Below are 13,119 nucleotides of genomic sequence, written 5' to 3'. Positions count from 1 at the left end.
TCCCATTATTATTATTATTATTATTATTATTATTATTATTATACCGGTATTATTATTATTACTGGTAATATTACTATTTTGCAAGCTAGAAGAGTTGGCCCTTTTAAATTTCTGCTTTTGGGGAACAAATCTCTTCAATGACATACAAGTTTTTCCTCCCCACACATAACATATATAATATATTATTATTATTATTATTATTATTATTATTATTAACAACAACAACAACATATCTTGTCTTGGAACTTAGGTCTAGCACTGTTTGTTGATGCACAGAGAGAAAGTAACAAACTGAAGCAACCGGAGGACACAAAATAGGGAGGAGGTAGAAACAGCAATCTGGATGAGCAAAGGAGGTACAGTAGTACCTCAGAAGTCAAACGGAATCCATTCCGCACGCACCCTGGCTCTGCATCAGAGGGTTTTTTTAATACCTGGAAAACATTATCCATCTTTTCCCTCCCCTCCCACAACCTGGAACTGAACTCTTTATTTTTTTTAATGCCAACAGTTGTGCTGGAAGAGATAGTACGCTATTAGCAAACCGTGACAAACTGCTCAGTGACTACCGAGCGGTGAAAAGGTGGTTTGCAGATAATGCTTGAAATAATTCCATAAATGAATTTTTAAAATACTGCTGATTTGGAGGCCATAGCTCGTTTCTGATTCCCCAAACCGTGCACCAGGCAAGCAAACCATCCCTTATATCATTTCTCTGTCTTCACCGTCATTATATCTATGGTGCAGGGATGAATGACTTCAGGATTTGGCCCCAGAACCTGTGCCAGGACTTGTCCTGAGCTGTTATATTGGTTAGTTCCTCTAGGCATGTGCAGAGTGCTAGTCCATCAATTCCTGAAGTAGCAGCAATCAGGCTGCACAAACCAGCAGATTACGTTTTCCGGCGCAGACATCAATCTAGCAGGACCATGTTTGCCTCTGCAAAATTAACAACCTCTAGGGCAAATACAGGACGTTTCAAGGGAATCTCTGGCAAGGGTTTGGTTTTTGGAATGAGCAACAGCTCAATGATTCTAGCCACAGTTTAGGGACAGCAGCAAGTCGCCTCTGAAGGACTCGTGCAAAGGAGAGACCCTCAGGCTTGTGGTTCGCCATTGTTCCCTACGAAAATTCGACCAGATTTCTCATTGAAAAGCAGATTCCTTCTCTGCCATGATTCTGTTACAGCTATGGTGAGGGCCTATTGGCAAGGCTCTATGACGTCAACAATACACCTCCCTAACCAGTCTGCAAAAGGAGGGCGTGTGGTGGCCTGTGTGTGATTCAAAACAAAGGATAGAAATATACACGTACTGCGGAACTGCTCAACGTAACAAACGCCATTTCCACACAACTCATTTAAAGCATATGGCTTCCCCCAGAGAGTCCAGATAGCTGTGGTTGACCTCTCACTGAGCTACAATTCCCAGCACCCTTGACAAACTAGAGTTCCCAGGATTCCCATGCCCGTTAATTGTATGGCGAGCATGTAGCCAAAGATTCAAGGGCTATATTTTTAGAACAACCATGGCCTGCACTGGGAGAATCATCTTTAACTTCAGCAATGTTAAGCGGTGAAGCAAACACACATAAGGACTGTTGGTCTTGGACCATTTTCTCAGTGTTGATAAATCACTTTTCTATGTGCACCGTACACTCAGCATCGCAGCCAAAGCTTCTCGCTGGGCAAAATCCCTCAGCAAAACATATATGCTGCAATTATATACAAAAAGCCTGGGACTGCTAAAACATCTAATCCCAAAACGCCCTCGGAGTTCAAGGAATTCGCCGCCGCAGTGCAAGGTTCTCGAGTGATCTCCCGCCAAGCCACAAAGCCACAGATACCCGTGAAAGATTTTCTATTCTCCTTTAAAACAAAACACACACAAGACAGGCAGACAAAAGGCTTTTGACATAAGTAGGAGCTTGGCGGGCCGGGCGACGCTAGGAAGGATCAATCCGGGAGGCTCCCTCAGAAGGGAATTCCAGAGTGGCAGGAATCATCATGGAAAATCACTGCCTTGATCTTGTTTGCATAGATGGGAAGGGGCAGGCAGGTGAAGGGAGGCCATCAGAATACACGAGACCCTGCCCCTCCATCTCATGCAGAACCACCCCCCTGTCTTGGGCCAGACCCATTCTGTTGTCTATGTTCTGGCAATCTCTAGGCTAGATTACTGCAACAGCTTTTACGCGGGGCTGCCCCTGAGGACGGTTCGGAAACTTCAGCTGGTGCAGAATTCGGTTGCTCACCAAGGCAAGACGGTTTGAGCATATAATGTCGATCCTGGTCCGACTGCACTGGCTGCCAATTAGTTTCTGGGCCCAATTCAAAGTTCTGGCTTTGACCTATAAAGTCTTATGAGTCTCAGGACCCCAATACTAGGGCTGGCATATGAGATTTCAAAGGCGGAATTGATGTCCAATTTTCTGGAAAGCGGCGCTTTTTGTAAGAAAAGTTCAACAACTTTGGGGGTTCCTAAAAAAAAGCTCAGCTATTGAAACACCCTACACATTTACTTCAAGGACCGCCTCTCCCCATATGAGTCGACCCAGAACCTCAGATCTTCTGAGGTTCTTCTTCGTGTGCCTTCTCCGCAAGAGGGCAACAACATGAAAACGGGCCTTTTCTGCGGTGGCTCCCCACTTGTGGGATGCTCTTCTGAGGAAGGCGCGCCTGATGCCTTCATTACTTAGGTGCCGGGGGGAAACATTCCTCTTCTCCCAAGCCTTTGGTGATTTAAACAATTTCTAGCCTTTAAAACTGTATTGTTTTCATTTGTTATTATGACTTATATATTTTTTTTGTTTTCATATTGTAAACCGCCCAGTGATTTTCGGATGAAGGGCAGTATAGAAATTTAATAAATAAAAAACAAACTAAATTCAGAACCATCACTCAGACTTTTGACCATGCTTGTTCAGAATGAAACCTTTGACTTTTGCCACGCCCATTTAGAACGGCCCCTGTCTTTGGCCACACCCATTTAGAACTGTCCCTGTCTTTGGACACACCCATTTAGAACTGTCCCTCATGAATGGCCACACCCATTCAGAGCCATGCCTCCATCTCTAGCCTTTATGGCTTTACACATCAGGAGTAAAACCGCAATCTTGGCTCAGTTAGTGACCAGTGAGTGGCCTGCTTCCTTAGGACTCGCTGAACTCGGTGGGGCTGACTTTTGGGTAAACACACATGGAAATTGCGCTATGCAATCACTTAAGCCAGCTGGGTCGGACCCAAGACCTTGTTAACATGATATTGCTGGTTGTAAACAGTCTTTCTCTCACACACAAACCCTGTTGCTTTCTTCCACAGAGCCATTGGATGAAAAGAATGCCAAATATTTGTGTGTGTGTGTGTCCCCATCCAGCTCTGAAAAAGGATAGTTAATAAAGGAGGCTTTGACAACAGGAAGCGGTTAAATGCAAGCAGACCAGCTTCCTCTTTGCTTGGCTGGATTGGGCCCAGGTAGTCAGGTATATCCCAGAGCCTGTGATTTCAGGTCCCAAACCTGAGACATAGGGGCAGCCACTGGAGACACACATGCTAAAAGATTGGAAAGTTTTCACAATGGCTTTAAAAATAAATCAATTGCAAATAAGAATATTTTATTTTTTAAAAAAATTGCGAACTGATGCTGGAAATGGGTCAAAAGAAACTTAAGAAAGGCTGGCAGGGAGGGGAATGAGAAGCCGATATAAGATGGCAGGTTCACCCAGCTCTTTATTAGAGGGCTTTTTATCCGGCCCTTTAAAGAATCGAGAGATGAGTGAAACCTCCAGGTGCAGGCTCAGTCTACCTCTGCAGCACTGGGCAATGGGTGGGGGGGGGAGAGGCGATGAGGGAAGGGAGCTACCTGTCCTGCTTTGCTGGTGAGATTCTTGGAATCATCTGGCTGACCATCACCCGAAGCCTCGCTCTGGGCTCAGCAGACACCAGCGATCCAGCAGTTCTTGGATTCTTTTATAAGAATGCAAGTACTGTACGCAAACGTCTCCACCCACTTTCTCAGGCTTGGATGGAAAAGTACTTGAGGCCGGGGGGGGGGGGGAGAGGACGCACCCCCCCCACACACACATATTAAAATCAGCTGCTTTAGGCTTTCCAAAGCTCTGCGGAATCTCATTCTCTCCCCTATCAGGTTACCAACCTCTGGCGATCAGAGCAGAGACAATGGTAAGGAGAGTACGCCCTCTGACAAGGCGCTATAAAAAGGTGGCTTTTTAAAAAATAGAAAACTCAGTTGATAGAGTGCACGATTCGCTTGCGAAAAGTTCGCAAGTTCTATTCCCGGAATCTCCAGGTGACGGCTCTCTGCCTGAAACCTTAGAGACAGTCATTGTTGATATTCTAGGTAGGGCCCGATTCCCTGCAAAAAAAGAAAAAATGCAATTTCCTCTCTCCCTAAAAGGGCAGCTCGGTTTTGGAAGATCTGCATGCGATACGACTACCTACATTACAAGCCCGCAGTCACAATTCATCTGCCACACTGAACTCCTTCCCCACATTTTTCTTTTTTTTTAAGCATTCTCTGCCGTGGGTGGTCCAAAGCCAAAATTATTCAAAACGCAGAGGCACGAGGACGACGGATGGAAAGAAAGAAGAAAGTCTCATTGATCGGAAAGATTTGACTCGCCCTCTGAAGCCAACAGGACTTAAATTGTCCTGAGCCACCGCTGGATTGAACCCAAACTATTTCCAACTCACAATGTCATCGCAGGACAGGCACGGAGCCCCCTCTTCTCCCCGCAACCCAGTTTTAAAAACTTTGACATAAAGTTAAAAGAAGTCCACAGTGGCAACCACCACCATTGCATAGCTGCCAAGTTATCCCTTTTTTTAAGGTAAATTCCCTCATGCTGAATAGGCTTCCTCGCGAGAAAAGGGAAAACTTGGCAGCTATGCCATTGCTGATGGGGCAAGTTCGGCCCTGGATATCATTTCGAGCTGACTCCTCAGAAGACTGTGCCTCTGAGCATCTGCAGAGTGCTCTCCCCGAACTGCAAAACAAAACATAATCACCCTGCGCTTTTCTCAACCACAGGGTTCACCTCCGCCATCTTTTCCCTGCCCCAAATTTAAGCCCCTTCAAGCGGGTAAATAAATAAAACCAGAGTTTATTTTTTTCTTTTTCTTTTTTTGCTTAGTTAAAAATGAAAGTGTACTAACCTGGCCGCCATCGGTTTGGAGTGGAGAGCTGAGTTCAGAAAAACAGCAGAGGCAGGTAAAGTCTTGGATGGACAGATGGATGCCTGTCTTTTTAAATGTGCAGGTGATCTAGCGGAAGGAACATAGATGGATGAAGAGGAAGAGTAAAAATTTGGGGGAAGCAGAAGGGTGGAAAGAGACACAAGCTTAGACTTAGAAAGGGGGCCAGGAAAGGAACGTTAACCTCAGAGAAGGAGGTCTACACTGAAGTGGGAGAACAGGGAAATGGACATTTTGGTAGATAGCTCCAGACCTAGACACGTAGCAGAGAGAATAACAGATTGGCTCCGTGGGAATTACCAACACCACAGAGCAAAGCTTAGGATTAAAGCCTCCAGGGAGCCTGGTCTAGGGAGTGACAAATCAGTCCCATTTCTCTCATTTTGCCAGTCTTAAATTCCACATTTCAATCCTCGCCACTGCTTGAGTGAGGTTTTAGCCTGAGACACACATTTCTGCATGCAGTTTTGACTCATAAGCAAATTCCCCTAATGTTTCACCTGAATGGCATCTTCACGGACACATGCATTTTTGGGAATGCACATGTGCATTTCGGTGCGCGTTGTTCCGCGGGAGAACCGCGTCTTTTGAAATTTGCAGGAGCGCAAATTTCAAAGACCAACCGGGTTTTGAGAAGTGTGAATTGGGTAGCTCCTCGTCGGAATGCAAATGCAATTTAATTTCCATCCTCAGGGCTGCAATCCTACTCAGAACCCCCCAGACAGGAGCGCATTCGACGACAGTCCAACTTAGCGAACTGGTGGAGCGATGGGCAGAGAATCGGAGCCGTCCAACGAGGGATGGCAAAGGATAAGAGAGTTGGACGCGTGGATGGAAGAGCAAGTCAAGCAGAGCGGTTGAGTGACAGGCAGGCAGAATTTAGAAATGGGATATGGGGGCAAGTGAGGAAACGTGGGCAGAGGACTTTGGAGCAGATAGATGCCCATAGCAGGCAGGGAGGAAGATACAGACTCAGAGATTCTGTGAGATCAGTTTAGAATCTGGACTTCAAGGTCCGATATCCCCTCTCCCTTTATTTCTTCAGATGGTTATACAGTCACACATTTATCACGTCAAACTTCCCACCTGCCCTTCCTCGTCACACCAATAATGTGAGTTACGTAAAGAGCAGCTTTAAAACAAAACTCTGTCCCCCAGGCAGCAGCTAGGAAAAACAGTGCGAAAGCTCCACAAAGGTACATTGCCCCACCCTAACCGAAATACCAGCTCAGAATAATAATGACTTGACATCTTTCCTGAATGCAAGTAATTGGGGGGGGGGGTCCAGTGAGGATGGAAGTTCCAATTCCTTCACTTCCAAAGTTAAGACTTGGTGGGGGGGGAGGCGTCTGCGGTGTCCCCTGCCTTGAAGTCTTCCTATGATAGCACCCCCTGGGATAAAGCTACAGAGGCAAGTGAAAACAAAAGACTCACCTGAGGCCCTGGAAGCAGGTGGAAGTTCTCCTGGTGTAGCTCTCCTGCCTCCCTAACCTGTTGGATTTCTCTCTCTCTTTCTCCAGAGGGAGTGGGGTATTGTGTCCTATCCAAGTCTGCTGCTGCTGCTGCTGCTGCCGCTCCTCTCCCAGCCTCTTCCAGGACGGAGCGCGTGGCCGGGGTTGCAGATTTTGGTAACCCCAAGAAGGGCTTGCAAAGAGAGATTCCCCCCTCCCCACTTTCCGCCTCCCTGCTGGACTCTCTGCACCTCCGCTGGTGGTCCCGGACTCCCGGGCAGTTTTGTTTTCCCGGGGAAGCGGGAGCAAAACTTGGGGGCTGAGCTGGCAGGCAGAGAGGTTGGACTGGATACAGAGACTGTCTCCTCTCCGCGCTTTCTGCCCCCCCCTCCTTCTCCTGCTTGGTCACTTCGCCCCCAAGCGGCCCCCCTCCCCAGCCTGCCTCTGGCCCCTTCCCCTTTTCAGATTCATCGATCCTTCACTCTTCCTCTCCCTTCCTCGCTCTGGCAACACCTCCCTCCCACCACGCCCCCCCCCATCCGGCAGCTCCACCCCTTTCTCTGCTCCTGGCCGGCCCTCCCCCCCCCGGCAGTCCTTCCTCCCTCCCCCTCCTTGCCAGGCTAATATATAGCCCAGGGGGGTGCTGAGGATGGGGGGGGAGAGAGAAAGGAAGCCCCCTCCCCACCACCAGAAACAGAAAGTAAAAGGAATGGCATTGAATGGAACAACTTCAGGGTAAAACTCTGGTTGGAATCTGGCTGGAAGGGAAGAGTTGGGTGATGGCTCAGAAGCACTGCTAGATTCTCATCCCATAATGATTGCTTGTAAATGGTTAAGTTAAGCAGCGGATGGGATTCAGTTTAACGCTTTTAAAAACCATTGCGAATAGGTTTTTTTAAAAAAACAAAACAAAACAAAACAAAATCATTGCTTGTTTTCCATCCCATCCCACAATGATCGCCTGTAAGCGCTTAAGTTGAATAGGGGCTGGGATTCAGTTTAATCGTTTGAAAACCATCGCTGACAGCTTTTAAAGCCATCGCTGCTTGGAGTTCCTGCTCAGAGTTGTTTGTTGTTTAGTCGTTTAGACGTGTCCGACTTCGTGACCCCATGGACCATAGCACGCCAGAGTAGGCCCATTGAAATGAATGGACGTGGCTAAATTGTTGTCTGTTTCAGTAGGTCTGTGATCCTGTTTAAAGAATAATGAGACCGTTTTATTTTTAAATGGGAAAAATGAGGACCTCAGATGGTTGAGCACCTGCTTGGCATGCAGAAGGTCCTGGGTTCAGTTCCTCCGAAAGCCTGGAGAGCTGCTGCTGCTGCTGCTGAGTGTAGACAATACTGAACTAGATGGACTTGTCAGAGATACAGCCCATTGACTTTAATGGAGTAAAGTGAAGACGTGCCCATGAATTTCATTGGGTCCCCTCTGACTAGAACTAGCATTGGCTACCAGCCCGTCCAAATTATTATTATTTGCATAGATTCGTTTGGGTATAATCGTGCTGTTGGTTTCTGCAGATGGATTTAACACAAATCTCTCCAAACGGGACTTGTAGTCTCTCAGGACTTGTTTGCCAATCACCATCTCTCCCACTGGGGCAAATTAAGAACCTCATCGACATCAAGGTTGAAACCCAGGGTTGAAACCCAGGGTTGAATTCCCACTACCCATTTAATGCAAAAATAACATAAGAAATCAATCTTTGGAACTCCCTGCCTATTGATGTCCAGCAGGCACCTCCTTCATTGCACACTAAAAATATTTTGGTTCAGGCAAGCCTATCCAGGTATGTGTTATAATCAGGTTTTAGCTTAATAGTTGCTTTCAACTGTTTTTTTTATGGATAATTTCATTGTATCTTCTTTTTTTTGTAAACTACTGGTTTCTTTTCAATCAAGTGGTACACAAATTTTTATGAAATAAAACAGAGTACACTGCGCCTTCTAAAGAATCCTGGTAAACGTGGTTTTTTTTTTCTGTGGGCCCTGGGAGCTGTAGCTCTGTGAGGGGTTCCCAGAATTATTTCGTTTTGGGGAGGGCTTTAAAAGTATGGCCTATGTGCATTCCTGCATATTTATTATTTGGAGTGTGACAGTAAAACCTGGAGGGAAACTGATATGCATTTAAAGGGGAGAACAACAACAACAACAACCACAACAACAACAATTTATTTATACCCTGCCCATCTGGCTGGGTTTCCCCAGCCACTCTGGGCGGCTTCCAACAGAATATTAAAATAAAATAACATATTAAACATTAAAAGCTTCCCTAAACAGGGCGGCCTTCAGATGTCTTCTAAAAGTCTGGTAGTTGTTTCTCTCTTTGACATCTGGTGGGAGGGCCCTCTGCCTGGTTCCTTGTAACTTGGCTTCTCGCAGCGAGGGAACCGGCAGAAGGCCCTCGGCACTGGACCTCGGTGTCCTGGCAGAACAATGGGGGTGGAGACGCTCCTTCAGGTATACTGGACCGAGGCCGTTTAGGGCTTTAAAGGTCAGCACCAACCCTTTGAATTGTGCTTGGAAACGTACTGGGAGCCAATGTAGAAATAAAGTGTGTTCCCACTGCCCCCAAAGCTCAGAATTTTCGGGTCTGTGCCCCTCTGCATCATTCAGAAGAACGGTTCGTTTTAAAGGATGGAATTTGCCCCCGCAAGTAACGGCCACCAATTTAAGCAGCTTTAAAAGCGGATTAGGCCAATTCGGGGAGAATAAGACCATCAATGGCGAATAGTCACAATGACTGCATGTTACCTCCAGGATTTGAGACGAGATGCCTCTGGGTACCAGTCACCAGGTCACAAGCTGGGAGAGGAGGGGTGGCTTCATTCACTTGCAGGCTTCTCAGTGAGGTGCCTGCTTGAGAACAGGATGCCAGGCTCGATGGGTCCCCTTTGGCAGCGTTCTTATGATGATCCAGAAACTGCAAAGGAGGAAAAAACGGAATTTGGGGGCTGTGTTCTCTGTATGCAGCCACGAGAGACAGGAAACACCATTTTCTTCCTCAAAAGGAGATGTGTCAGGACTCAGGCAGAGGTTGAGGGGAACCTGAAATTGACCTGGGGTGGTGGGTGGGGACTTCGTTCATTCATTGCAACCTGACAGACACCAGTTACTCTGGGATTGGGGAGGGGAAGGCTCTCTGTACATGCTCAGAGGTACAGAAATGAGTTTGTGGAAATGGGTAAGAGGGAGGTGCTTCTCCCCTAGAAAATGGACACCTAGAATGGATAAAGGGAAATGGACTACGGTAGGTTAAGAGAAATTAATATAATGCCAAAAAACAAACAAACCATGAACCCCATTATGTTAAAAACAACAACATCATCAGCTCAGAATAATGTTTTGCTCCCTTTGCTAGATTGCGGATGGGATACTACTCTCTGGAGATTTTGAATATGAATGGATTTGTTCATTTCGGTTTTCTCAGTTTTCCCTGCACCAAGTTCATTTCTTCACATTTCCCAGCAACTTGCAAAGAATTGCTTTTTTAAATCCTCGTGAAAACTCAGCAGATTTTAGCATGAATTTCGACACAATGTTGGTTGCAGTTTTGACTTATGTGCATTTTTTTTTTGCAATTGGTTCCCCCACGTATCCCTATCATGTTTTTTGACTTCCCTGATGTTGTATGTGATTTGGAACTGGTCTGTGACCTAAATAATTAATTTACTATTATTGTTATTATTAGTTGTAGTAGTAGTAGTAGTAGTACCGTATTACTATATAAAATGTAGATTTTGTGCCAGTTTGGGCAGGCTATGCATAATGCTGATTTAATAAAGCCCCATAGAAAATACGCCAAAAGGCTTCCCCTCTGCTGACGATCATTCCCAATAAGACTGTTTTGCAACATTTACGGGATATGCCCAGCTTCAGAGCTCTCTTGGCAACTTCCCAGAGGAATTGTGACAGTCATGTGTGAAGGTTTTCACAAAGGAACAATAAGGGAGGGGGGTTGGAATCTCATGAGCTCAGTGCAATTAATAAAGCACAGTAATTATATATATATATATATATATATATATATATATATATATATATATATACACACACACACACACACACACACACACACACACAAGCTATTCCAAAAATTCCAATCTGTTTGCAGAGCGAAAGGAATGATCATTTTTAGAAGCAATGTAAGAGGTTTTTTTAAAAAAAATTCCAAAGGAAACATGAATTCCTTTAATATCACTGTAAGCCCCATGATTTGTACTGAATCCACACATATAGAGAGGGAACAATTTCAGTGCGCCTGCAAGCAAAGGATTTTTATTGTATTATTCCACGTAAAAGGTAAAGGTAAAGGGACCCCTGACCATTAGGTCCAGTCGCGAACGACTCTGGGGTTGTGATGCTCATCTCACTTTACTGGCCGAGGGAGCCGGCGTACAGCTTCCAGGCCATGTGGCCAGCATGACTAAGCCGCTTCTGTCGAACCAGAGCAGCTCACGGAAACGTCGTTTACCTTCCCACCTTACCTATTTATCTACTTGTACTTTGATGTGCTTTCGAACTGCTAGGTTGGCAGGAGCAGGGACCGAGCAACGGGAGCTCACGCCGTCACGGGGATTCAAACCGCCGACCTTCCACTCGGCAAGTCCTAGCATAGCTGCCAAGTTCTCCCTTTTTTTAAGGGAAATTCCCTTATGCTGAATAGGCTTCCTCGCAAGAAAAGGGAAAACTTGGCAGCTATGAGTCCTAGGCTTTCCATGTAGGGATATAATAAATTGAAGAAGTGGGACAGGACGTTTTGGCCAAAAATTAAGCTGCAGTCTAATATCCACTTTCCTGGTGGGAAGCCCCATTGAACTCCATGGGACTTACATGTGAGTAGGGCATGTATGAGATTGCATGACCATTGTTATTTTCAAAGGGGCTGCTGTCCTAGGCAAGGAACACCTAGAGTCGTAGCTTAAGGCTTCTTTAATTCAGTCGCAGCCCTAATTTCGTGAGAAGCAATTGTAGTAGTGAGATTGCATGATTTCTTGGCGAATCTCTTGCTTTTAAAGCTCCGTCTCTCTCTCTCTCACACACACAGAGGTTTATGAATTCTGTCTGCCAAGACAAAATAGATGCAAAGGGGAGACACAGGACTTTCGAGAGCTGCACAGAAGAACTGAATACTGTATATATAATTATTTACAGCCTGCTAGGCATCAATAAAATGCTTTAAAGTTACATTTGCGTGTGGAGACCTTTTTAACCACCCCCCAAAATAAATTCAGTCAAGACTCAAATTTTAGGTTTAGTTTTTGGCAGAATTTAGGCCACAACTTTATTGATTACAATCAAGTGAGTGGTTGCATAGGCTCTGGTTCGACTAGCTCCCTGCACCTTTGCAGGCAGCGCTGACCTAGGCCTCCACCCAAATGTCCCCTAGACTCAGGCTCAGGGCACAACCCCTCACAGGGAAGACCAACCATGAGCCAGTGGATTCCTTCTTAAAGGAATACCCAACGCATAGGGATGGCTAGGTCATCCTGCCACCCCTATCCACTTGAACCAGAGCCTATCCGCAACCTTACAAGTTGTGACGATTTGCTACGCAGCAGGTGAAACCCAAGTGGCACCAGCCAATCAGCCCAGTGGGGGAAATTCCTGCCGTGCCCTTGTCCCAACGACAGGTGACACACGACGGCATAGCAAGGTCAAGCGCGCATGCCCTAAATATAGGGAGAGGTGGGCAGGTGTTCCGATGCACAGAGCCCAAAAGAGGAAGCTCAGGGACACGTGCATCGGCTTAAACTGAGGTCCCTCGATCGCATTGACTGGCATCCCTCTTGCCCAATTGCTCCCCAGATCGAGGGACCACCAATAGGGTGTTGTGGCTATCCAAACGTTCCCACCCACAACACAGGGTCTGGTTGCCAGGTCCCACCGCAACACGTGCCCTCTTGTTAGAGAGGACCCCATTAATTAAAATATTTAATTTAATCGCTGGTAGCAGTGATGGTGAGAAGCACATAAGAAATAACAGATTTTCAAAGCCAGGGGTCAAATGCTGCCCTCTCTATCAGGCTCTCAGGACACCATACCTCCTCTCCTGTTTATTTTGGGAGGGTTGGATGTCTGGAATGTGGAAATGCTTGCCCAGATGAAGGAGCAATGTATTTGTATGGTCATGTAACTAGGCCTTAGTTTGAGTCAAAGCTCACAGCCTCCCCATTCCTAGAACATTCAAAGCGACCATGTCAGAACCGGCTACCGATAACTTTGCCACTGACCACAGATTTTCCTCTTCTTTCCTCTCAGACTTCGTTTCACCTACCATTCTATTCAGACGAAGAATTCTGCAGGATCCAGAAGCTGGCACACTCTGGGTGACATTTAAACTGACCCGATAATGCTATTACTGTATTGCCCTGTTTTTGGAAGCTAAGAAACAGGTTCTCTTCTGAGCAGAGATTGGGATGAAATGCGGCCGGCGAGAACCCAACTAGCCCA

The 13,119-nt window shown here is 46.2% G+C and overlaps 1 protein-coding gene across 2 annotated transcripts in view; it reads right to left on the bottom strand.

The window, feature by feature from the left end:
- ADAMTSL4 (ADAMTS like 4) overlaps nucleotides 1–7,168 on the bottom strand; it is a 68,275-nt gene extending 61,107 nt beyond the window's left edge. The window contains exons 1-2 of one of the 2 annotated variants that reach the window (XM_060269916.2): nucleotides 6,647–7,168; nucleotides 5,174–5,281 (exon numbers count right to left, since the gene is read on the bottom strand). Coding sequence is in view for 1 of the 2 variants with exons in the window: in XM_060269917.2 (XP_060125900.2) it covers nucleotides 5,174–5,184 (11 nt within the window). In the remaining variant the exon portion in view is untranslated. The remainder of the gene's footprint in view (nucleotides 1–5,173; nucleotides 5,282–6,646) is intronic. The other variant, XM_060269917.2, reaches the window with a different exon arrangement.
- Between the last annotated feature and the right edge of the window lie 5,951 nt (nucleotides 7,169–13,119).

The sequence above is a fragment of the Zootoca vivipara genome, chromosome 16, assembly GCF_965207765.1.
Source record: "Zootoca vivipara chromosome 16, rZooViv2.hap1.1, whole genome shotgun sequence".
Classification (NCBI taxonomy): domain Eukaryota; kingdom Metazoa; phylum Chordata; class Lepidosauria; order Squamata; family Lacertidae; genus Zootoca; species Zootoca vivipara.
The sequence above is the reverse complement of the archived record's forward strand: the minus strand, read 5'-3'. Positions and strand labels throughout refer to the sequence as shown.